Source organism: Poecilia mexicana, unplaced genomic scaffold (genome assembly GCF_051168715.1).
Source record: "Poecilia mexicana isolate PSO_F unplaced genomic scaffold, ASM5116871v1 scaffold_9, whole genome shotgun sequence".
Taxonomy (NCBI): Eukaryota; Metazoa; Chordata; class Actinopteri; order Cyprinodontiformes; family Poeciliidae; genus Poecilia; species Poecilia mexicana.
This window is the reverse complement of record NW_028263378.1, coordinates 10,855,531-10,883,140: the sequence shown is the minus strand read 5'-3', so window position 1 is coordinate 10,883,140 and position 27,610 is coordinate 10,855,531. Positions and strand designations below refer to the sequence as shown.

General features: G+C 39.5%; 1 protein-coding gene across 1 annotated transcript; it reads right to left on the bottom strand.

The window, feature by feature from the left end:
• Positions 1-403: 403 nt before the first annotated feature.
• Positions 404-27,610, bottom strand: prr16 (proline rich 16). Its single transcript, XM_088008781.1, has 3 exons — positions 26,361-27,610; positions 13,533-14,581; positions 404-3,461 (listed from the first exon to the last, which is right to left on the bottom strand). Exons 1-2 carry the CDS (start codon positions 26,493-26,495, stop codon positions 13,718-13,720), a joined length of 999 nt encoding a protein of 332 aa, XP_087864907.1. The 5' UTR covers positions 26,496-27,610; the 3' UTR covers positions 404-3,461; positions 13,533-13,717.

Here is a 27,610-nt window from a genome sequence, read left to right as displayed (position 1 = left end):
AAATTACAATGAACGACTGAAGCTTTAAAATAAAAGAGACAACCATCAGTATCAGAAGTAAAATTTTGGCCCGGGTGGCTTTTATTTTTTGTGGAATAATTTTGCTTCTGTGTGCAAAGTAAAATCTTGTAAGGATCTGGAGGACAGTTAGGATGTTTGAATGACAATAATTGTGTCCTCTTGTGTAAAAGTCAAGAATTGTTGGTGTTTTAACAAATGAGCACCATTCTATTTCTAGACATCACTACTGGATGAATTATGCAGCTATTCACGCTTCTTAAACTTAGTTTACATAACTCCAACTAAATTGCATATTCCCATACATACTTACACTATACTCCTGAATAATGTTTCTTTTTTAATTAATAACAGTCAATGCAAATCAGCTGCAAGCACAAGCACGTTCCTCTTTGGATTTTTTTTATTTGCTCAAGGGCACCAAGGCAGTGAGTTAAACATGTATTCTTTTTTTTCCCCCCCCTCCAATGCAAATTATCCAGCACGTTGTTTCCGGTTCACAGGCTTGAACGCGTCTGAAGGACTGCCTCTCTGTCCTCCAGGCGGTCCTCTGTGACCCTGCCCTTCGTTAATATGGCGCTCAGACTGCTGGCTGCGGCCCGTGTCATATAGTCTTTATGAACGTGACAAGACGCCATTAGTTTGCTGAAATATCTTGTGCAGACAGTTCACGGCCCCCTAGCATCGCCAGCTTCTATCTCATCACACTAATCTCCAGCTAACAGATGCAGCTGATGATGCCATTTACTGGACTTTTCGCCCCCCTTACCCTGCCCAGTCCTTTTCTTTGAGACCATTTGCTCGCGCTGCCATTTTTTTTCTTCTGTTAGCGATTTTGATTAAGTGCAATGCTCTTTGCAGTCAGTTTAATTTCCTCTTTTTGGCACTCGGTTCACAGAGTCATGACATCGTAAGAGATTAGTCTACAAGAGCACAATTTCTAAATATCGAATGCAGACAGCGGGGAAAAAGTCAACAGTGAAATATTTTTTTGAGGGGGCAGTAAAGTATACACACACACACACACACACAACAACAACACGGAGTGCAAAGTATTATTTACTTCTCACAAGTTAGTTTCAAAGAGTTTGTGAACACACAAGAAAAACGTCACTGACAGCTTCCTTTAGAACTCGACATGAATTCAGTCTGTGTCCAATGAGAAGAAAGAACCAGAGTTTGATTGTATTCTGTAATAGGTTTTAAAAACTGAGCCGTGTGCTTTGCACATTTTGTCACGTTAAAACCACAAACTTTAACGTTTTGCAATGGGATTTTATTTAATCTTAATTGTAATTCGCCTAAATACAATCCAGTGCTTTCAGTTGCCTTTAAAAGATTTTAAATAGTAATAAAAGTTTACCTCTCTGTCATTTAGAGGTCCATGGTGACTCTGGAGGAGCTGCAGAGAGCTACTGGACATCTGTTGTTAGCCATGCTCTGCAAAATGATCTGACCTTTATAGGATTTAAAAACAGCCATGCAGGGGATACAGCAGATATGTGCTCTGGTCAGATGAGACCAAAGCTGAAATTCTGGCCTAAATGTTAAAACACATCACCCACGATGACAGCATCTCCATGGTGAGACAGGGTGGTGGCAGCATCATGCTGTGGTGAGTGACGTGTATTTTCATCAGGACTGGGAATTGGATGAGAAGACGAACGAAGCTAAATACAAGACTATCCTGAATGAAACATGTACAGCAGTTCAACCAGGAGGTTCCTAAACATACAACCGGAGCTACTGTCAAATAGCTAAAGCACATTAAAGCGGTCCAGTCAAAGTCCAGACCTAAATCCAGTTGAGAATCTTACATAGATGCTCTTTACCCAACCTAAAGGCTCACCCCTCAACCACCTGCAACTGTGATTGGAGCAAAAAACAGCTAACATTAACTAAAGAGGGTTGAACAACGATGCCCGGCCCAATTTTCAGATTTTTATTAGTAGAAAAACTTAAAGCAGTGTATAATTTTACATCCATGTGACAAATTATGCACCACTTTGTGTTGGTCTGTCACACAAAACCCCATTAAAATACACAACAGTTTGTGGCAGAAAAGTGACAAAATGTGAAAAAATATTGTTGTAATTACAAGTGACTCGTCTGCAAAAGCTTAATGGAATATGATCAGATTTTTATTTTAGAGACTGGGAAATGAACCCGATTAACAAGTTGAGAGGATATGAAGAATATCTCTTAAATACTCTAGCCAGCAGAACGAGCTGCACCTTGGACTCATCTAGACGTCCTCTTTGTAGAAATGCATAGAAAAACACAGTGATGGCAGGACAGAGTGAAGGGCCAGTCATGCATTCATTCATTCACCCAAACCTCCCTTCTGATAAAGCACAATTATTTGGTTTATGACACTTTTTTTTTCTTCATCGTATATTCTTTTCTTTAAAAAAAACACCTTTTTTTAATATAAAGTTTCTTTTATCTCTACAAACAATCTTGCTCTTCTGCCTTCCTGGAAAAAGTACTACATGAGGGAATGTCATATTTTGTCTATAAACCTCTGTTGTCCAACGTAATATCAAAAATATCATCTTTTTAAATTTTAAGTCTCTGTAGAAAAAAAATGGCTGAAATATATAGATATCAAACATGTTTATGTATATTTGTAGACAAATAAAATTTGATGCAAATTATCACCTCCTCAACAATCCTTTAAAGCTGTAATTTGCCACACTGGACTGAATCTCTCTGCTTTTTAACCGTGGAGTATGCATGGATGCATGGCACCAGTTGACCAAATACAGAAACGACGGACGTCAACGACTGGACACAGACCAGTGGCCAAATCGATATTCATTTCCAAACACTGGTCGCAACAAAAACAGTCCATGGTTGGGATGTGGCACATACTGACATAATACTATTTTCTCCTTCTCTGCAGTCCAGCGGAGACGCTGTTTTTTCTCTCGCGAGGCGGGCCTGTCGGGCAATCCGTGCACAATTACGATTCTTAAAAGGCAAATCCCATCGGTTGAGTGGAGCTATTGATTTCCATCTGACAGAGCAAAAGTCTGTGTTGGCGTCAATCAAACACCGACTGACATCATTTCAACCCATATCTTGTGCGGCTTCATCCAAATCCGCCTCGTTACTTTTGGTAACTGGGTCTGGGCAGCATTCCGATCTAATTTAGACGTTTTTTATGAACCAACATATCACTCGCAGCGGCCGGCTCTCTTGCCTTGCCTTGTTTTGGAGAGTAACGTGTTTTTCTTTTAGTTTTTTCCACCTGCACAGCTGTCGCCTGAAGGTTGTTTCATGCTCAGAAGAGGATATTGTCTTCTGTCAGTTCAGAGCCATTAGCACTTTCAAGCACCAGAAGGCTGATGTTTGGACTCCTTCCTCCCTGATCAACCCGGGTCGATTAGTATGTGAAGCCAGCATCCACTCCTCTCAGAGCTCAAGGATCTCAATGGGCCCTGCAGAGGAGGAGAAAAAAAAAAAAAAGGGAGACACATTAATGTGGATATCTGACTGCACAGAGGACAGGCACTTGACAGTCGGAGCAACAACAATTGCTTTTTATAGAGAGCCAAATGAAAGGTATCACCGCCCAGTCACAGGCGCCCAGCGCCACATCCACAGGTTATCAAAGTGAACGGGAATCGCTTGACACGTTTTCCTCTGTGGATTACAACCACTTCTTAGAGAGCTGTCGTCTTTAGTCAGGTCTGGAGCAGTAGGTTACCGAGGACAGAGAACCTTCTGGGCCACTGTTGCTCTCACGCGTCTGATCCAGTTGAGATGTTTCTCTCTCCACAACACGAAGCAGCTGAGCCCTCTGTTTTAACTTCAAAGGGGGCGTGAAAACCTCAAATTAAGCCAAGCTACACCATTGAATCTCTGTAGGTTGCACTGGACCATCATGGCCTTTGACTCTTCCTTTACACGCATGGCTGCATGACTGCCCCATTAGCGCTCGCTCTTTGTACTCGTATGCCTTGATGTATCCCTCATATGTATCCCTTTAAAGTCATAATTTATGCAAATGACCTACTCACTTTCCAGCATCATGACTCAGTTTGACTCGTGGGCTCAGAGGAAACAATGAACCACAAGAAAGGAGACCTTACATGCACCAGATTTATGTCTTAATGTGTTGTTTCGAAATGGTTACACTAAATATTTCCAGAGGTTGACTTTTTTCTTTTTTTAAAGCACAAAGACGACATTTATAGAGATGCACTGATCAGAATATTGTGGCAAATTTCCAACCTTAGTTTTACTGAATACCGATTTTTAGTCAACTTCGATTTTACTTTTGCACCTACAAAAGTTGTAAAATCCCAGCAAAGCGGCTTGATGAATTTAACTGGCAACTAATCAGAAAGATGAGCATTACAGCAAATTATTTCAACCTATCTCTTAAAATAATGGTTGAAAAACAGATCTTAAATAAATAACAGCTTAAATAAATGTTTTTATTTTGGGTTTTGTTTCTCATCTTCCCTCCAGTTTTCTGAGACCTTCCTAAGGGTTGCGGCTTTGAAAAACACTCAGATAGTGAACAAAAGGTGGAAGGTTGGCTGGGCAGAGAGTTAGACGAACATGAGGTATGGCTGCACAGTTGGATGCACAATGGACAAATGGATGGATAAATAGATAACTGGTTGGAATAGATGGATGTATAGTCTGACAGATTGATATGTGGACACATGACCAGATGGATGGACACGACTTTAAGACATACCAAACCAGTAAAAACTCCAGAGTTGTCCAGCAACCCTCATATTGTGTTAGAAACGAACCTTTAATGCAGGATCTACTGCGCAGACACAAGCCCTCTGGCATGCCGCATCATAATTGCTTCTTTAATTTTGTTTCACGCTTCCTCGTATCGTTTTCATTTTATGTGATTATGTTGAAATGTAGCTCATTGAGGAAAACAGAAATCAAAGTAAATGATGCATGCAGAACAAGGACGAGCAAACAGACAACCGTGTCTCTTCGCAGGACTATCACCAGCAGCAATCAGACAGAGAAACAACTGCTAATTAATATTCACTGGCAAAATGTGGGTCCCTCTCTGACTGTCGAGTTTTATTACTCGCTGTGCGTTTGCCAGGTTGGAAAACCAGATAAGACAACAGGAGGAGTAGGAGGATAATAAACACACATGTGACTGTAGTTTAGGCAGAAATAAATCAGTTACGACCTGCAAGGAGGAGCAGCACATTAAGAGGTGATTTGAGATTTATGTGTAGAAGTTTTTATAACTTAAAAGTAAAGTTAATAAGACCACTAAATACCTTTTACAAATCTACCATAGTCAACAAAATGTGTCTTTAACAAAAACAAAAAAAATGAACAATGATTTCTACAACATAACCACAGTCATATACAAATATTTTCTCTGACTTCATTGGAGTGAATATTTACGCAGCCACTTAGGTTCAACGTTTTACTTATTATTTTGTGAAATCAGTTTTCTGTTTTGACAAGACTTTTTTTTTGTGTGTCAAAAAATAGACACTGTTGATCATGATTGATTTTAAAAACAATGAAAAAGGGTAAAAGATCCGACGGGGTTGAACACTTTTCACAGGCACACTTAAGCACTGAAACTAACAACTCCTTTTGCTGCACAAAGTGTTGTTTCTTTGACAACACAGCAACCTCACCCACATGTACACGGAGACGCATGCATGCAGAGAGATTGTTGTGCATACAGATGCTGCTGAGTGGGAGTGAAGCATCAGCCAAGGGGAAAGGAAAGAAAGAAATAAAGAAACAGTGAGCGCGAGAAAGATGGAGACAGAGATGGAGGGAGAGGGAAAAAAAAATGAAGCTGGGGTAAGAATTAGAGCGGTGAGCTGGAGGGAGTGGGTCAGTGCCGTTGAGTCAGGCCTGACTCACGATGGAGGCGGTGGAGATCCACCTCCTTCCTGCCCATTACAACTTTATCTTGGAGCCTAGAGCTCTGGAGCACAGATAGCCTTTACATGAAAAAAAAAAAAAACACAGCAAAACACTCCCACAGACGTGATCAGGGGAGCAGTGGTATTCTGCTAACAAGAGCAAGCTCGTTATAAATCATGGGTGTATTTAATAATGTCTTATGAAAACAGAGGCTTTTCTATTTACCGAATGTCAAAATATTCTCTCTGATAAACATGGGTTTAATCTTGCATCAACCATTGGCTGTCTGTCATGGTGTCTTTAAGGTTTATTCTGCAAGAATGAAGCAATATTTAGTGTTTTTCTGTGGCTCAAGCCTCAATACTAGCATTAAATTATGTAGCATGATGGGGAAACTGCCAGTGAGCGGGTACAATTTGAAATATTTTGTACTTTTAAATCAAGTTCTTATTGTACAGTATATAAAACACAGCGACTTGTCAAACTTTTAATGCTTTGTATTATTTTGAGTTAACTACTATCAACAGTAAAAAGGTAACAAAAAAAGGATATTTGGGCAGCTTCATTTTTACAGTGTTCTCCAAAAATGTTCAGATCCTTAGGACTTGATCACATTTTAGCAAATTAAACCAGGAACTAAACATTGTATGTGATCTATCAAATACAAAGTAGCGCCTGACTGTAAAGCTGAAGGTGAAGGACACAGGGGTTTTAAGATGATTTAAAATCTGGAAAAAGAGAGCATGGATTTTCTTCTCAAATGTTCTTAAGAAAATGTAGGTTAGGAAACTGGGAAACCCAGGTGAAATGCTGCTCGACAGGCAATTGGCTGGCATTTACAAATCAGCCGATTCAGGAGCTCCATTCATTAATTTTAAGCGCTGATTGGCTAAGATTAATTCAACTTGGCTAAACACAGGAAGCACTGACCCACATCCTGTTCTTGCCACCAAGGGCACAGAAAATACATTTTCTAGCCCAAAAACAAAAGCAGTTGAGCCACAAATATTAGGGAATCATATTCCTGTATTTTAATGAGACAGCCCCTTCTTATGTTTTTGATCAACACTGATTTACAGATTCCATCAAAATGTTGTTTTTCATTCAAATCTCTAATGTTTAGTATATTATTGAACAGATTAAATAAATGCTTTTTTCCATTCTTATTAAAAAAACAAAACAAAAAAAAAACAATTTAATTGCCCACCAGTGTTTTCAACTTGATGATTTCGACCCTTGTGGACACCACTGCTGTAAACCTTTCTATTGTAGCTCTGGATGTGAGTTTGGGTTTGTTATCCTGCTGGAAGGTGAATCTTCATCCCAGCCTCAGGTCTTTTTCAGCCTTTAACAGGTTTTCTTTTTAGCTCCATCCATCTAACCAACAACTCTGACCAGCTTCTCTTTCCCTGCTAAAATAGAAACATGATGTTTACAACTTTATCCTTTTTGCTTTTCGGTCTTTACGACTTTGTTCAGTAATGATCTCTAACAACCCTCTGAGGCCTTCACAGAACAGCTGGATTTATACTTTACAAGCGCAACCGGTTGCGTTGGATTTTATGAAGGGATATTAAAAGTATTGAGGAAAGAAGCGCCACATTTTAAAGATTTTATTTTTTTTTCACAACTTCATATTTATGCACTACTACGTGTTGGCCTACCTCATAAAATCCCAGTAAAACACATTAAATGTTTATGGGTTGCAGTTTGACAAAACATGGGACGTGACTATTTTTGCGGAGCGCTGCACCTCAGCGTTTGTATAAATATAAACGATCTTCTCCAAGATCATTTATATGTGTTATCACCGGGTTGCAGCATGCGTGGATTTTTAAACGGAGCTCTCCTCTGCTCGCTTCCCTGCATTTTTAAAACCCAGCTTAAATACTCCAGCCTATCAGCTAGGAAAATAAAAGCAGATAAGAGGGATGTATCCTTTTAATCAACTGATTCCAGCCCCACTGTGTCAACGCCTTTGCTTTGGGTAAACAGAGCTTCAGTAAGTAAGGGTGCACTGCAGAAGAAGAGCCCTCCCATGAACTGCATATAGTGATGATACTGGCTGACTCTTTTCGGCACTAATGTGAATCCGTGTGTCTGTATGCTGCTGCCAGAGTCATTAGGACTCACTGATACAAGATAAATAGAGTGAATGTTTCACACTGAGCAGTCATCAAGAGGCCCAAAAAACACACAGCAGCAAACATCATGCATGTGTCTCTTCTCCTCTCTCTTCCACACTTTCCTTCTTGGCCCCTACCCGACTCTACGCTCTAACTCAGTCTCTCCCTTTTTTTTTTTTTGATTGTTTTCCTCATGGCTGGAAGTCTGCTGATCCCTAATCCAGATGCCGAGTTTAGATTGTAAAGCTGACGAGTTCACGGATCAGATTTAGTCATCTACTGCTTTTCAATACCCTGATTTTCTCATCTTCCCACCCCCTCAATCCCAGAAAATAGTAACGTTAATGTTTCTAGCCCCCTTCACCCCTTCCCCATTTCCTAAAAAAAAAAAAGCTCACCTACATCTTGAACTTGCTGTGCCTTTCGCTGATTCCTTGCTTTAGGTCTCCCCACCACCCTCGGCTGCTCATCCTCCCTGTTTATCACAAATAATATGCGCAGCAGCAGTTGGGAGCTTTGTTGAGGCAGAGCTGGGAACAAAGGTTGGTACAAAGGCTGTCTGAGGCAGGGCTGTTATCTTCTGTTGTCTAATGCGGCTAATTAAGGGCATCGCTGGGAGGAAGGTGCTACTATTCTCATCTAACTCAAGGGTATGCTGTCTCCCCAAGTCTGCCAAGCTGACATGGGCTTGTAGAAACGCATACACAACTACGAAAGGCGTGCACACACACACACACACACACACACACACACAGCCCTTACGCTCGGTCTCCCAAACAATTATCTGCATCCCCCACACACACGTGGCAGTCGTAGGCTTTATTAAATATACTTCCTAAATATACAGCTAATAGAAGCTGATAAAATAGAGAGTGCTTCTGCTGAAATTAGGCTGAGATGGTATTATATTATATTAGCGCGGGGTTTTCTTTTTTCCAGATGGATTATCAACGTTTAAGAGCAGAACTGATAAGCTTACAGCTGATTTAGTCTCACAGATATGAGAATAGGACTGTAGGTAGCCGTCTCAGTGAGCGGAGGCTGGGTGAATTGGCACGAGCGAGAGTCGACGAGGATTTTTTTTTCGCTCTGAATTTGCTCACAAATCAAAGGTGTGTGTTAAAAAAAACAACAAAAAAATAACATTTCTCTCTCCCTCTCTACTGGTCCAGCAACTCTCCCCTCATTATCTCTTGCTTCTTTCAATCCCACAGTCTGATAACGTCAGATAAACGCCACTTGGGCTGGGAAGCAGTGAAGGAGAAGTCGGAATGATTGTATTCATACAGATCTGCGCAAAGATACAACTCGGTATTCAGGCACAGTAATGAAACGACTTCCTATATGACCTTCTGTTCATACGTATTGATTTGTGTCTACAGTTCTGGTCAGAAACTTATGTCCTCTCCTCAGAGTGAATGTCATATTGATCCTAGGTTTTATTGATGCACTTGAACTGTACAAGATATATGCACTAAACTGTTTTGGAGTCATATTGTGTTTTTTTTCTATTTCAACATCATCCAAAATATTGGTAAAAGCCCAAACTTATATTTCCACCACCTCCACCGATTCAGATAAATGCTCAGAGCAGAGAAACCACACACACACACACACACACACGCAGACACACACTTCTGAGTTAAATATCCATTTCTGTCTGGATATTTGACCACTGCTCCTATTAGAAACTGTGAAGTTGATTACTTTATTAGGTTTACTGGGACAGGGAAATAATTTCAGCACAATACAAGGATTGGGAAAGTCTAAGAGCTTAATGTTGATTTAGCCGTTCCCAGTTTCAAATGTGTGTTTGGGATCGTTTTCATGTTGGAGCAACCAGTTGTGTCCAGCTTTCCACTTTCTGATCCAAACTGTCATCCTCATGTGAAAGAAGATTGGTTAGGAAGATTAAGATCAAACCATGAAGTTGCTGAAACACAGTGGAGCAAAGCTAACTTGGACTGATACGGTACCAACCAAGAAAGAAGCCCCTTTGCCAAAATGGACACACCAGCAACTGGTTTTTGGGTTGGACAATGCAGGCTGACATTATGTTTCTGCAGCTAAACAAAGTGGTGGCAGTGAGACAGTTTCTCTGTTTGGACGACTCGCCGTATTTGATCGGATCCTGAATTCTGCTATTTGAAAATCTTGATGCACTTTTGTTGTGCAGGAGAAGAATAATCAGGAGCACAACAGCCATTCAGACATGTAGTCTAAAAAATTCCTGTTGCCTCCAAAGGTAACATAACCAAAAGTTCACATCATGCGTTGTCATATTCTGTTCAGTCCCCTGAAGTCATTATTTTTTCAAAAAGTTTTGACTTTTGGTTAATTCCTTTGTACTTAAATTATCTTAGTTTATTATTGCATTTTGTTCTTTATGCATTTAGATTTTGTTCTCTTCACTTAGTGTCATTCCTCTCCCCCCTCGATTTGAAGTTTCCTTTACTCTCAGCTCTTCTCCAGTGTTTATTATTCACCTGTCTTCCTCCTGCCAGTTTGCACCCATCCACAGCTATTTTCCATCCTCTGCCTGCACTCTGCCTCAGCTGTTTCCCATCTGCCTCTGATTAGTTCTGGTTTTCATTCTCCACCTCCACTCTTCTTCCTGTATTTAAGCTCTTGGATTTTCATTAATAGGTCCTTCTGTAACTCTGCAGTTTTGTGTGTTATCCTGTCCTTTAGCTTCCATGTCCCACTTTATCTGCATTTGCTTCTGTAAGTTAATATTTTTTTTTAGTAAATTTCTCCAATTGTCACCAAAGGTTGCTCTGCATTTTGGTTCTTTATATTACTTTATACTACAAACATGACAGTTTAGGGAGCAATTACTTTTTCCAAATAGGTCCAAGTTGTTTGAATATCTTTTTTCTTTTAATAAATGAAATCCTCATTTGAACTCTGCTCTTTCCTTTTATACAGGTTACTTTTGGAATTAAAATTTATTTGATGATCTGAAACACTGAAGTGTAAACAAAAAAAAAGCAACAGGAGAAGATATTTTCATTTCATATCATTTTAGCTCCAATAACAAAATTCTTAACATTAAAGTTTGATGTTGTACCATCTTTCCCACCTGAAATAAGATCAGCTAAACCAGTGGTTCCCAAACTTTTTCTTCTGCGCCTCCCCAGTGGTTTCCAAACATTTTCTGCGGCCCCCCCCTATGGATTACAAATGGCTGTCTGGTTGAAATGACACGTGTGACGAGGGGGGGCATCGACTTTTTTGGAGGCAAAATGAATGCTGAAAATAGACACCAACATCGGTAGCCTACAAGGTGCTTGTTAAGCTTAAAGGTTCTGCATTGATATTAGCTAGTCATCTTTTAGCTAACATTACCTGCATCCAACAGCTTTACTCAACTCAGTCGGTTAGTTTGGAGGGAAAAACTGTGAAAAGTTCTTTGCGTTTTGCTGGTTTGCTGCCGTGATTCTAACACAAACCTACGTAGCTCCGCACAGCAGCAGCAGGTCTCCTTCACAGGTGGAAACCCATAGACATAATATAAGCATAGACGCCTCATGGACCGCTCCGGCGCAGGAAATACGGCGGCCATCTTGGAGCGGTATACCCTCCTACTTTGCTCAATCAAAACAGCAGAAGATGCCTCAGCACTGATGGATATTGTTGTTCTGGTCGATGGATTACTTACTTTACTGTATTTATGTCCACCGGCGAGATACCAGCTAATATTAGCTACAGTGCTTGGTGTAATACTGGTTCAGCCCCGCTATGAAGGCTAACTGAGATTCCTTATATTATGTGTTATAACATTCACCGGCAAAGTTTACACAGGTGGTAAAGACTATTATTTATATTCTTTCACTCTGTCAAAAGTAAGATACATCCTAAATCTTCCGTTTTTGTTTTGAAAGTTTCCTAAAGACACGATGTGAGGAAGAAGAGGGAGATATCTATACTATAAAGAGAGACGGATTCACTGCAGCACGGATGAATCTCACATCGGATTTTGGACTTGTCCCCTGAAAAACACACACATATATATATATATATATATATATATATATATATATATATATATATATATATATATATATATATATATATATATATATACATATATATATATATATATATATGTATATATGTATATATATATATACATATATATATATATATATATATGTGTATATATATATATATATGTGTGTGTGTGTGTGTGTGTGTGTGTTTATATATATATATATATATATATATATATATATATATATATATATATATATATATATAATTCAGTATTAATCATTATTTATTTGTGCCATTATTGATCATTATTTATTAGTGTTTGTATAGTTATATAAAATATGTATTGATATTACTACATAATTTATTAAATAAATTATGAACGGGTGTGTGCTTTGTAATATGCTCTTCATACATCGATATCAGAATATTCCATTCCTATTCTATTGTTATAGCCACTAAGCATATTTAAATATGATGAACTATGTATTAAAAACATACTTAAAAAATACAATTGTTTATAAATGTTGCTTTGATAGATGTTTGAATATGGTTTCCAGTAACAAAAAAGTGTGTTATGATCGATTAAATCCGCTGACATGTCATTGTGCTGCTAAACACATAAGGCTGAGTGGAGCGGTGTACCGCTCCAAGATGGCCGCCCTAAATCTCGTCAGCGACAATAGGCGAGAGCGGTGCATGAGGCGTCTATCCTTATATTATGTCTATGTGTAAACCCAGCGCGAGCGTCGTAGCGCTCATGTTGCGTTTAAAGGCGGCTCGGAAAAACAGGTTACAACATGTTAACGGATTAAACAGTTTTAACTGCTGATAAAAGTGACAGAGGACACAAATATGCGAAGTGTGGAAGCCTCTACTGTATCAAATTGACAGGAATAACAGAGAGTTGGCCATTCTAAGGTAAAAACCCAGCGCATACAGTGTTCATGTTTTGTTTTGTTTTTTTCATCCAGACGGCTTCCCGCGCCCCCCCTGCAATGACACGGCGCCCCCCCTAGAGGGCGCGCCCCACAGTTTGGGAACCTCTGAGCTAAACTAACTAATAAAATGCCCAATTACTACAAGACCCACCCTGAGGTTGAATGTATGCAAACGTCTGACTGCCACTGAGCTTATGTGTCTGAAATGGAATAATTTGTTGGCTGGAATATGAAGGAAGAAGGTGTCCTTGTTTCATCCAGAAAGACATGAATTAATCACGGCCCCCTCGAAGAAACAACTTCCTGACTTTGAGACTTGCTAGTAACGAGATTCTCCTGAGAGACGCAGATGCAGTTTCACTGTTTTGGGTCGACTTTTTGAATATTCCCTGATCCTTTTTTTTTTTTTCTTCACGCAGAATTCACTGCCTATTAATGCGTGTATCCACAAACACATGAATAAATCTCGTAAGATGACACACTCACAGTCATGCATCGATGCACACGTGCATTTGCTCTTCCTTCCTTTCCCCTTTCTGCCAAACACAATCGCACATGCACACACACTCACCGCTTCTCCCTGATCTTGCTGTTTTGCGTCTCAGCGTTGCCCTTCTTGCCATTCCTTTTCACTTTATCCACTTTTTCTGTTTCCAAACCCTCTCCTCTCTCTTTGTTTGGATAATCCAAAGTTCAGCTCGAGTAGAAAACACTAGGAATCTTTTTCAACAATGTTTAAGTTGAGACCTATTGGGGTCAAACCGTGGTGGTGGTTGTTTTGCGTAGAATTGTTTTATGGGGCTTTAGGGAAGGTGTGTGAGGAGGCACACAAGGTGGTGGAGTGTGTGTCGTTGGAGGGAAACTGTGGCTGACTGAGAGCCCTCCATTTTCCAACATCAGTGGATGAGGGAGAGGATGAGGAGGAGGGGAAGAGGAGCAGCAGTGAACCGGGCTGAGCCGTAAGTCGCTCAGCTCGGCCTGTAAGTGGAGTTCTGCGTCGTCCACGTCGTACTGCAGATCACAGTCTGGGCAGTAGCCGTGATACTGGACCTTCTCGCTGAAACGGACCCGCTCTCTCTCCCGGTGCTCCCTGCCTGGAGCCTTGGGGCATTTGTTTTTCTCATGCCGGAGAAGCGGCATCGGCCTGGGCAGCGTAGGAACCAGACCCGATTCCTGCATCTCGCTCTCTCCTGAAATGAAGCACGGAGTGGAGGAGAATAAATCCTTATTTGGTTTCAGCGGGAAAACGCCACCGTTCCTCAACAAAGACCCATTAGCCTTGGACATATTCCCTGATAAGACCAAAGTCGGATGAGGCAGGTTCCTGATGTTGTGTTCCTCCGTTCTCAGCGTGGTGTGTCTCGGCGGCGGCGGCGGCGGGTGTGGCTTCTTGAGCACCGTCAGAACTCCAGGTTGATGGATGGGTACCGGACTCATTGGCACTTGCGTCTTGAAGATGCAGTCCTCGGGGAAGAGCTTCAGCTTCTCCAGGCTGGACGCGGTTGTGGTGGTAGTGGTGGAGCTCGAGCTGGAGTTGAGCGTGTCGGTCTTCGAGCTGTCGGTCAGTCCGTCCTCCTCCAACTGCAGGTCTCCAGTCAGGGTGTCGATGTCGTGAACAACCTGGTGACACCGAGAAGATCTATGTGTCAGTTTGGGAGTTCAGGTCACAGGTACTGAGATTACAAAACTGTTCATATGCCCTGGGACTTTGGGGATTTTTTTTTTGTGGCGCTACAGCCACAACCTTCCATGTTTTGTATCAGGATCTTATGTAAAAGAGATACCCAAGGTCAATATTTTATATAACTATTACAGGTGCTAGTTTTGGAGGTGTATCTCTACCATCTTTGCACATCAAAAATAGAACTTCACAATCAGCTCTAGTGTCACAGCCACTAAAGAAATATAACTATTTTAGGTATTAAAGGTTGCTAGTTCATTTAAATGGCCTAATATGTTATAAATATGCAGTGAGCAAAGCTGTTTGCGACTACAAAATTACACAGACTGATAACGGGATGTCGACTGTTATTCAATATACTGTGCCATGTGTGGTTTTGCATCCACTTTACTTCTATGAGCTACTTTGTGTTGGTTAATGATGGAAAATCCTGATATGTTACATTGAAGTTTGTAGTTGTAATGTGACAGAAGGTGAAAAAAAGACAATGAATGAATGTGGCCCAGACTGAACACAACTAACAACACACTCTGTATGCACTAAATGCAAAATAGGATTTTTTTTTAAAATAATTCTTTCTGCATAAAATTCAAAGATGTTTAAGGCAAGAGGACAAAATGCGGACAAAGGTGTTAAAACACTACCTAGAGGAGATGAACAGTCTCTAAAAGTGATGTCCTTAAGAGACAGAACAGATTCCAGCAAAGACCTGAGAGATTCATCATCCTCCAGGTCATCTACTGCATGCCAAGCTTTTAGCTAAAAGCTGCCTGGGAATCACCTTGATGGCTCTAAAATACAGCTTTATGTGAGTAAAACTGTATTGCCATAGCCGTTCTTACAGATTCAGCTACAACAAAAGGTAACACATCTTGCTTTTGTAACAGCCTGTCAGCTAGGTGCTTATCTAAATGCTTATTTGTCTGTTATGTGTAGACACAGCCCTGGTCCGTCCCTTGAATTTAAGGAGCTTTTTTATGCCTGAATGACTCATAGGTCAGAGTTAAGATGCTTGACAAACAGAAAATTAGACATTCCTCTGAAAAACATCCAGACAAGGCACTGAGAATGAGAGAGAAACAAACCAAAGTCCAAAGAAAACAGAGCGTAAAGTATGAGTTAAGACTTCTTCCTCACTATACGTCAACTGTAAGCACACACAAGAGCCATTAAATACGTATATAATTTATAGCAAAATCTACTGGACAACTTCCTGAGTGGTGGCTTCGATAATATAGAGCATAAATTCCAATGCAAAATAAAAAGGCATAAAAGCGATAATTTATATAAGAAGAGAGCTTGGGAGGAAAACAGAGGGCAAAAAGATATGAAAAATCAATAGGCTGGCAGTCTGTTGCAAAGTCGGCACAGTGAAGAACTGCTTAAGTAACAGAATGAATCTGTTATCTCTGAATGTTATATAATTTATGAATACAGAGAACACTGCGGAAAACAATTAGGAGGAGAGGCAATGAATACAAGTGTATAATAAGGAAAACTGAAAAATTGGTTGAAAAATGCAGCAGAAATGTGTATTGGATTTTATCTGGACCCTTAGGAAATAAGAAATATAGATGATACCAAAGACAGAGGACTTTAGTTTGCCATTAAAGCTGACAGAGAAATATCAATGATTTCTTTACAGACCTACAAATGTTTTTGGGACGTGATGATTGATAAGTTTATCTACACATTTATCTACACATTCTTCCATAGATTACTCACTTCATCTATTTAAAGGTTATCGGGGACTTGAACTTTAGTAGGTGTTTGTATCTTCCAACCTCCACAAAGCAATCAAACGGGTGCTTTAATCCCTTCCTGATTCATGTAGGACGTTCTCGTACTGCTGCAGCTTTGCTGTTATTGGCCAAAACATGAAAAACATTTTAAAATAAAACTACCATCAGTGCAGTAACTTAATCTTACACTAGAGAGAAATAAGGAAAATGTGGCCTTTAATTTAAATACTTTTGTTCTGTAGAGAGAACTAGTCCTATGTATCTATTTCAACGGCCATGGGAACCTTGTTGGAGTGCATAAACTATTTGAAACACCAATACATTTGGGTGGCGCTACAGATGTATACTATAACAAACACTGTCCAACCACAATGGATAGGAATTAATAATAGTTACTTAACTACTCTGATTTTCAGAAATATTGACTTTTTGTTTTGTAACCATTTTTAAAAGTCCACCCAAAATATTCCTTCTTGAATTAAATAGTTTATTCCCCCTCCCCCTTTTTTATAGCTGTTTTGCTTTGATACACAGAACTGAATATTTTAATAATCACTGCCTGACTTTGTAAGAACTAGAAAGAGAAGAACTTCAGGACAAAATGTCTACGGAGCCTTTCAACAGGATGAACGCTCCTTGAACTTTCTTGACATTTTGTCCCCTGACATTTATGAATTTCTATGTATTTCACATGGATTTCTCTTCATACAACACACACCAGCACATACATATAAAGTGGAAGGTAAAGGGTACATGGTTTTCCTTACAAAACAAATAAAAAAATCTGAAAAGCATGTCATGCATTTATATTTTGCACCTTTTACACAAAAACCTCTAAATATGTAAATCATACATCACTTAGTTCTGTTCAATTCAAAAGTATGATTTATCAAAAAGGGGAATTAAATGTTGTAGCTCCTCTCTGGTAGCAGTCAGTCTTGAAGAAAATCTAAAGAGTCCTCTGGTTGCAAAACAATTCCTTGTTGGCAGGGTTACACACCTTTACAACGCAACTGTCAAAAAATATAAAAGCAAGAGCAAAAGTCCTTCCAACTGCACAGCATCCAAAACCAGAGGGAATAATTATCCAAGCATCCAATCCCTCAACCCCAAAAATTATGAACTATAGTCTCCAAAAATAACAATTCAGAACTAAGGTAGCAAAGTTGTTCCAACATGCTGTCATCATGAGTGGCGCAATTATAGAGTCCACTTGTGTAAGATTAATATCAGTATAAACAACGCTGTTCAGAAGTTTATTAAGAAACAAGGAACAATGGATAAAAACAGTGTGACAAAGCAATATGTGGCAGAAAACTAACAGTGGATAATGTCCTGTACACAGCATGGCGAAACATGGTGATGTTTTTCTTCAGCAGGGAAAGGAAACCTGGTCTAAGCTGATAAGACAACGGATTAAGTTAAATATGGGGAAAACCTTTATAAGAGCCTAAAAAAGGCTGCAAAATTAGAAAATATCCTGTCCAGGAGTGATGCTCAAAGTCTAGTTCATGCGGTTGTTACGTCAAGACTGGACTACTGTAATTGTTGATAATCTATAAAATGAAGTTAAAAGCCTCCAGCTGATCCAAAACGCTGCAGCAAAAGTTCTGATTCAAGTGAAAAAGAAACAATATTTTTCCTAATTTAGCTTCCATTAATTGAGTCCCTGTTAAATCCAGAAATAAATCTTATATTCCATCAAACATCAGATATCTGATTGTTCCACGTGTTCCTAACAGAGAACTTTGCTCTCATACTGCAGGGTTACTGCTGGTTCCTAGAAACTCTACAAGTAGAATGGGAGGCTGATCCTTTAGTTATCAGGCTCCTCTCCCAGGTTTAGTCTGTGAGGCAGAGACTCTGTCTACTTTTAAGACTAGGCTTAAAACTTTTCTATTAGATAAATCTTAGTTAAAAACACAGATATGTTGCCAAGTTGGGCTATCTCCATAGTTATACATCTATAGACTTAGACCGCTGGAGGACAATCTCACCACTTTTCCTCACTCTGCTACTTTCTTCTTCTGCTACTTTCCAATTTGCATTATTTGCTGTTATTTCAATAGTTAACTTTATGGGGGTTTTTTTTCTCTACATAGAAGATACATCTGTTCTGGCGTTCTGTTTGGGTCTGCCGGCTTCCTGGAAGGAGGCATAAACTGAGACAATGCTGCTTGCCAACAACTAAACTTTTTCCCTCTCCTGCTATTAACTTTTTTTAACGTAGAAAGTATTCCTACATCAGTTCCTCTATTTTTCTTTGTGTGTATCTGCTGTGTCTTCTCAAACCCCCAGTCAGATTTGACCGCTTGTACTGAGCCAGGTTCTGGTTCTGCTGGAGGTTTCTTCCTGTTAAAGGGGAGTTTTTCCTCTCCTCTGCTGCTACGTGCATGCTCAGAATGAGGGATTGCTTTAAAGTCATTGACACAATGCAGGCAATTGTCGGTACGTGCTCGTCCAGGAGGAGTGAAAGCTAAAAGTCAATGACTCGGTGCAATCTGCTGGGTTTTCTCAGAAAGAAAACTGTTTCAATGTGTTTGAATAGTGAACTGAACTTAATGCACTGTTTGATAACTACCGTCACCTAGGATGCATCTATGAATAAATTGAAACAACTTGTTTTTGTAAACTGCCTTGAGCTGTGACTTGGCACTATTTAAATGAACTGAACTGAACAGAGTTAAAAAGACCTTAGACTGGCCCAACGGTTCACCTACCAGCAGAACACAAAGGGGTGATTCTCACGAACATGGTACAACTTACAACAAAAATAAAAATGCATTGTATGCACACAAAAACACACCTTCTTTATAAAATAGAATCTAATTTTATCTTTCAATGTAAAATTATAACCTCTATGCATATTTTTAAAGGTATTTTTAGACATTTTAGTCTGACTTTGAAGAAATAAATTCATTACCGTAACACAATTTTGATGAAGAAATATGAAACCACAAAAACATTTTTCCACTTTTTTTGGACACCATGGACTTCAGTGTCCACAAAGGAGAAGGTACCAACAAAGAATAGTCATTAATAACAAAATTTATTATTTTAATGTAAACAATTATTTCATTACCGTAACATGAATACAATTTTAAAATCTACTTTTGTTCTAATTTTGTGTTAAATCATTAAATTGAAAAAACAACACAACCATAATATAAAAGAGTCTGACCATTTCATTGAGGAATTAAAAAGTTCATGTAATTCTTTTATCTAATCTAAATAAATTATCATAAAATGAGCATAGCGGTAATGAAAAAACGTATGTCGGTAATGAATAAGAATGTTTCGGTAATGAACACTTTATAATTACACTAACATTTAACTACACATAAATAATAAAATGGCATGTAACAAAACATACATCTGCAAACTAAACATTTTACCAACGTTGAGCCATGGATACAAACCCACAACTGACTTTTTTTCATCTCTGCTTATTGCTTGGAATGTAAGGTTGGGCAATTGGACGAATTCATCAATCCTCAGGAATAGTAGGGCTGTAGTGATTCAATAATCCCACGATACAATACAATACACGATATTCTGCTCACGATACCATATATATTGCGATATTCAGCAAACAATACAATTCAATACACTTTTGCAATTTTCTGAAAGATTTTAGAGGGACAGAGTGATTTTGGTGACATTTTGTGACTTAGAGTTGGATTGAATTAATTTAACTGAAAACTGATTAAAAGCACCAACTACACAACACCTGGCTCTAGTTGGACATGGACACAGACTTAAAGTCAACAGCTGGACAAAATGAATCAAAGAAGTGTTGAGAAGACATGTTTCTTTTAATTGAAACAGTACAAACTGTAGCTTACATGCATTTGTGAAGTAAATAAAGTGCACCAAGTACCCTGCTCTGAATAGTTTGATACCTTTTTAACCTTGACACTTAACATCTGAAGGAATCACTCTAAGCCTGATGACCTAATCACTCTCCTGGCGAAGCAAGCAGTGAGTGAACAAGATGACAGTTGGATGTTACAATACTTGCATTACTATATCGATTTTTTTCTAGGAAAGAAAATATTGATATATATCGCAAAAATCGATATTACACAGACCTGGATAATAGGCTATGTCCTTCACTGGGTGTTTTTTTAATTTTTATTCATTTATTTTTATGTAAGGGTGATTTATTTATTGAGGTGGCTCGGGCATCCTCACCAGATGCCCAAGCCACCTCAACTGGCTCCTCTCAATGTGGAGGAGCAGTGGCTCTACTCTGAGTCCCTCCCAGATGACCAAGCTCCTCACCTTGTCTCTACAGGAGAGCTCAGAGAAAAAACATTTTAGCCTCTTGTAGCTGTGATCTTGTTCTTTTGGTGATGACCCAAATCTCATGCCCATAAATGAGGGAAGGGTTGTAGATTGGCCAGTAAATTGAGAGCTTTGTCTTTTGACTCAGCTCTCTCTTCACCAGGGCAGACCAGTGCAACTGAGAAAATGTTGCATATTGCTGAACCATAATGGAAAGCCATTACTGCTTACAATGAAAAGCAGTATATGCTTCACTGTGGACGCTGCACCAATCCACCTGTCAATTTCTCACTCCATTTTCCCATCCATGACTACAGATATACTGAGAACTAAACCTGTAGATCATGACCTGATGAAGCCAACAGGACCACATCATCTGCAAAAAGCAGAGATGCGATCCTAAGGCCACCAAAACGGACCCTCTCCACATCTTGGCTGCGTTTAGAAATTCTGTCCATGAAAGTAATGAACAGAATCGATGACAAAGGGCAGCCTTGGCGGAGTCCAACTCTCACCGGAAACCAGCCCGACTTACTGTCAGTCCCTACAGGGCTCCCTGAAGGACACGGTCGAACACCTTTTCCAAGTTCACAATACGCATGTAGATTGATTGGGCGAACTTCCACGGACCCTCCAGGACCTGCTGAGGGTGTAGAGCTGGTCTAGTGTTCCACGACCAAGACAAAACCCACACTGCTCTTCCTGAAGCTTAGATTCGACTAATCCAGAACCACAGAATAGACATTACCAGGGAGGCCCAAGAACCCTCTGTAGTTGGAGCATACTCTGTAGGTGGACCACCCCCCTGGGCTGCCAGTCCAGGAGAACTGCCCCCAGTATACATCTTCTTTCACTCATTCACCTTCCAAGTAAAATTTTGACAGCGGAATATCCTTAACTGAATCGAAAAACCATCAAATTGGATCATGAGTTGAAATGGGTCCCTCTGAATCTAAGCATTTTTGGAAATTTTAATTGATATCCAGCACTACTTCCTTTTTCCCTTCACATTAGGTAATTAATATTTGTTGCCATAAAATAGTATAACCATTTTTCATAAGTAGGAAGTAAATAAAAAACTGCTGTAATTGTGTAAAAAAAACAATAAGAAGGAGCATTAAAGTTTAAATGCACTATGTATTTATCTATGTTTTCATTTCAAAAAGACACTGTTCATCACCGTAATCTTGTTTTTCATTACCGCAACAGGTCTAAAATTGCGCGGTAATGAAAGTTGTGCATTACGGTAATGAGTGAAATTCGCATGAGATAGCTTAAAATGGTAGCATGCCATGGTGAGTCAGCTAAAATTTTTTCACCTACAATACAAATTCCCTGATATCTTCTCTACAGAAAAATATCTAATCATTTACTTTTTAAGCACATGAGGTAATGCACATTACGGTAATGATCGGCTGTGGTGTGCGAATAGGCGTATGCAAGGAGAAACATAACAATTATCATAATCAAAATATGTCAAACAATCTTATTTTTTAGCCATATTTTGTCTTCTCTTCTTTGTGGTACATTATGGGTCAAAATAACTCAATTTTAAAAAATTCTATAAATTTAACAGGACTTCGAACAAGGTGCTACGGTAATGAGTTTTGCACCTCTGGACACTCACTTTTATTAAAATATATTTTATTATTTAATAGGAAATCATTAGATATCACAATATTGAGCTAGTTTACATTATTTTACACAAGTTGGTAGTATTTTTTTATAAACCAGCTTGAATAATTACAATGATAAATTGAGGTGAAAGCATTTCTTTTTACTGTGGACGCATTACGGTAATGAATTTCTGACTCTAAAATTAGTTAAAAAACATTTAAAAAAATATTTTGGTAACTAACAATTAACTGTGCCAAATATTAGAAATGATGATTGTTCAAATAAAAGTGAATTATTTTTAATTTTCATGAGTATGACTTTAAAATCTTCTTAGACATTCAAATGACTGGGTTCGTGAGAATCACCCAAAGACCAAAAAATAATTGCCTGTGCTGAATTTTACGTAGGCACATCCACACATAAAACTATGCTCTTTTTAGGTTTGGTTTTTATAAGTAATTTTTTCAAATCATGCAATCCTTTTACTTCTACATTGCGGTTACGCCCTGCTTAGAGTTAAAGTTTGCGGTTGCAAAATGACAAAATATTGAGAAAAAAAAATTGTTATAGGGAATGAATGCCTTTATAGTTTCACAGCTTCAATGCCAGACCCCTTGAAATGAACACAAATATATGGATTTTCCTTCAAATCATGCACGTATTGCTATGTTGTCAAGAATAGCACAGAGTATTTATTGACCTGTGGGGTTTAAATGCTTGTCCAGATTTGCTAATGGTGGTCAAAAGAGAAACGGAGAGACAAGGGACGAAGTAGAGAGACGAAAATAATAAAACGAGTGGAGAGAGCTTAACTCTTCATGCAGTCTTTAAGTGGATAATTTGTTGGGACACAAACAAGAGGTAATACCGGTATCCCAGTGTGCAGCCCCCGCTGTAGGCCAGGCAGCCTGGGCCACTGTGCCAAGCATCCGAGCAGGGTCCTTCCTCAGAGCCAGACTTAGCTCCAGCCCTGTCTGCGAGTTCTAACAGATAAACGCATTTCAAACGGATTATGCCCCAAACACTGGCTTTGATAGTAACATCCCCTCCAGCCCTGTGTTTAATGTGTGAGCGGTGTCAGAATAACTGATCCTCTATACAATTTCCTGCAAGGAAGAAAAAAAAAAGTAATAATAAAAGAAACAAGAAAGGGAAAATAAAAGAAAAGGGCACATCAGCGAAGATTACAATAGACAGATTACAATGCCCTCCTGTTGTCATTTAACTCTGATGCCTGCTGTGATAGATTGTAAACTGCTGAAAAGGACAAAAGAAGTTTTATTCATCTCAAACTGTGAGAGGGGGAGAGAAAAAAAAAGAAACAGAAAAGAAGAGGGAGAAGGAGAAAAGGGATGCAGGGAGGCAGATGCTGTGGAGTAGCCATCCATAATGCAGGAAGCAGAGGCTGTATGCAATAAGATTTCATTAGAATGACAGCTTGTCATGTTAAGGTGAAAGGTTTGGGACAGATGCCTGGTGTGTACCCAGTGCTGGAATGCAAACATAAGACCAACAACGACTGCAGGTTGATTACAACCGGGGTGGCAGCCAGCGATTCTATGACTGGAATCAGAAGAAGAACTGATTTGATACCAGAAAACAAGGGGGACTCGGTGAGAATAGTCTGCAGTATAAATATTTAAAATTCAAATTAAATATAAAGTATAAACCCAGAGCCATATGTGTGAGTCCCTATTAGCATCTCTATCTCTTCATCCCTGAGCTCTTAATGCATAAGATAGTGGACAGGGGTGCCACCAAGGAGGCCACAAAACCATATACGCACATTTTTTATTCATATAACGTTAAAATAGGAGAGTGTATGTTTCAATGGGTTAAAATTTAGATCTCTTCTCCTGTAAAGCTTTGACAGATTATAAAGTTTTAAAAACAGTAGTCAAAATCTTTTTTTTTTTTCAGCCTTTTACTATTACTACTTTACTATTATGTTCACATTTCAAACTGGCTATATCATGTCATCTCAGCATGATTAAAGTGGTTTACAGTACTATCTGTGTTTGTTCTCTTAAAAATTTAAATCCTCACTGAGATCTCCAAAAGCCTGAGAACATTTCCAAATCCAGAATATCCCAATAAAGACAGAAACTGATGACTCAAAATAATAGAAAAGCTGTTTTTTTTTTTTGTGATACTTTCAGTTTTCTCTATGTCAGAACACTCCAACCCTTATTCACTGAAGCATTGCCAAGGTGGGTGCAAGTTCAAGTCCTGTACCAGACCTTTTCATACCCAAAAGAGTTTGGAAGGAAACAAGCAAAAAAAAAAAAAAGCAACAAAATAAATAAATAAATAACTGAGGCCATGCTATCTGCTGCAGCAGCCTGAATGTTTATACCTTTTTGAAATAAGGTCACATATTTAGATTTTACAATAGTAAAGCCTTTTGTGCCTTTATGCTTGCTATAACTTAACCTTGAAACACCTGAATGGCTAACTTCGGGTCTTCTTCCCACAGTAACAACTTTCACACTGAAAAGTGTTACTGTGTTACCATTGATCTGAAAAGGAAGGAATTTTGGATTTCTCTATCTCTAATTTACTCTCACTAAAGTCACACAGATCAGACTCTTCCTTGCAGATGTGACTTGCCAGTTATCTTTAACTTTTTACCTGTTTGATAAAGGTTGAAGTTTTGAATCCAATAGAAAAGGAAGGGAGCACAACTCGCACTCCTGTTCTGCAACTTTTAGGGCGTTTTCACCAGAGATTTTTTAAGTTTAAAACAAACTGATTGTTTTTCCCCTTGGTCCGGTTTGTTTATATAGCTGTGAACGCAGGGCGCAAACCAAAACAACTGTATTGAGACCATTTGGAGGAGGTGTTCTCTGTGCGTTTCAAACTCAAGAGCAGTTTGTTTCTGGTTTGAATGTGATCCAACGTCGATCCAGTGCAGCCACGAGGTGTTCGCTGCAACTAGGGGTGCACAGATTTATCGACTCTGATTTCCTTAAGCGATCCGCCAGTACTTAGATATGAAGTCAATCTTACCCACCAATCTTGTGTACATCAGCAAAGGTCTAAAAATCAACCACTGTTCTCCAGTGAGAGAGGTTTGACTGATAGACTGGCCCACCAGGTCATGTCTGCAAGTTTGCCAGTAACAATAGTCAACCCACTGTTGCCAACTCAGTGACATTTCAGACAAAAAAAAATGGTATCGGCCAAAATTGTTAAAGATTGGTAATCAACAATCAGAAAAAAAACTGCAAACGGTGCACCCCTGCTTCCTAATGTTTATTTGATTTTTTTTATAAACTAGAAAAGAAGTGGGTCCAGGTGTACGCAGTCGGTTGATGGATTTGTAGGCAGAAAATGTGTGTTTAACAAATAAGTAAAAAGGAATTGTATTTTTAAGTCGATGAAGGGAAAATCTCCTGATTAACTCGAGCATCTCTTATTTTTATGTCATTTTTTTGAGGGAATGGAGGCTTCATATTGCTGTCACTCATCCCCAGCTCCACTTGACCCAACCCACTTGTGTCCCGCCACACCTTTGAAAAACTTTCTGGAGCTTGAGCTCCAAGAGTTTGAGATTTTTTAACAGGGAAGGCAACGGACACACAGAGTGATTGGTTGGGATTAGTGAAAGATAATAAAAAAAAGACAACAAGAGACACCTTAAAAGAGATGAAAACGCATTCCTATTATCTAGCAGGAGACAATTCCCAGCGAACAACAGCCTGCATTTAGATGATGAAACGCAATGCAAAAAGTCCCTCTGTGGTTGGACCAACTTGTCCATTAAATATTAATTGTGATTACATTTTCTCACTTTCATCATGGCTTGTGAGTCAGGATGAAGAAGGAGCTGTCCTGTCATTTCGCACCCCTACACCCTCATGTGCCAAATGTCTTTCATGTTGGCCATAATGATCACATGCGTCCCTGGGCATGGGGGCGGAGGAGGAGGAGCACAATTCAGGCCACAGTGAAGTGGACGTCAGTCTCCCATCTTTTGTAAGGCAAAAATATCCTAAGAAAGCATTCTTAACCTGGAGAGTAAGAAACAATAATACCAAAACACACATCTTCAGCACGAATAAGAATGTACCTCTTTGAGCTCCTTTGCCACATCCTTAAGGTCTCCCAGGATGGTTTCCAAATTCTCCACGATGGTCTTGATCTCCTTTTTCACTTTTACTTTGGAGACTACTCCTTCAGCCTCCGCATGTGGTGTCCCTGACATTCTTCACTTCGTGACACTGTTGTCTATTTCGCGAAGGATCTCGGGTCAAATCCTTTGGTGAAGCCACTTTTGCCAGCGCATGTTTTTTTTCCCCCCCTCTCTCTGTCTCTCTCTCTCATTCAGTCCTCCGCTCCTCTCCACTTTCCGCTGCTGCTGCCTCTGCTACATCGCGGCCAGGACGAAGCGGAGTCGCGTCGGGGCAGCATTCTGGATCTCACACGGGGCATGCGCAATAGAGCGAAACACGAAAAATAACGGCTATCCGAATATCGTAGCGTAGTGTCAGAGAAGCGCCCGGCCACAGGTTTGTGAATCTAAGCGCACCTGCGTCCAACGGAGGCGAAGCACGACGCCACAAACGCATCTTCACCGACAGGGCGAAAGCCTATTTTGACATTTTTGAGAGAATTTGAGTATGGGTAATAAAATGATAATAAAAAGCTGCGTTAGCTATGGCAGAGGAGGGCAGGAAAGAAATAAGTAGGTAGCTATCCAAACCGTTACAGCCAGGGGTCCGTAATCCTCAAGCATCGACAAAACATTGAAAGTCTCTCTGCCTCCTTCCCAACCAAAATAGTCGGTTCTGGTATTGATGCCAGTGGGTAACGACACCCCAGAGGCACTTTCCTGTGAAGCAACTCCCCGCCAGGTTCATCCTGTTTCCATCTCTGCCTCCTTGGAGAGTCTGAGGAAAGCAGCCAACGTCCGGGCTCTCTCTCTCTCTCTCTCTCTCTCTCTCTCGCTTCACTTATACGCTTCACTCATATCGATGCTGACAATCTTTGTCTTTGTCTTTTTTTTTTCTTTTTTTTTTTACTTTATTTTATTTCCCCCCCTATATCCCGTCTTTATTATTATTAAGGGTTGCCGTGGTTGTTATGGCCAGAAAGCTTAATTACATCCCTATAGCTTATCATTCCCAGAAGTACAACAATCAAAAGGATCCTTCAGTAATCATTTATTTATGTAATAGTTTAATTAAACCTGCCAATAAATACTTTAAATAAATAACTGGACCCATGATTTATCCAGCCAGAAAGTCCTGAATTCAAATCCCGATCTGGGGTCTTTCTGCGCGGAGTCTGCATGTTCGCCCCGGGTACTCCGGCTTCCTC

What these genes read in the sequence shown, in the direction of transcription:
- prr16 (XM_088008781.1), bottom strand. Translation starts at nt 26,495, where the DNA reads ATGTCAGGGACACCACATGCGGAGGCTGAAGGAGTAGTCTCCAAAGTA. An exon ending in TGGCAAAGGAGCTCAAAGAG is followed by an intron (nt 14,582 to 26,360) that starts GTACATTCTTAT and finishes CGGTGTCACCAG; the next exon opens with GTTGTTCACGACATCGACAC.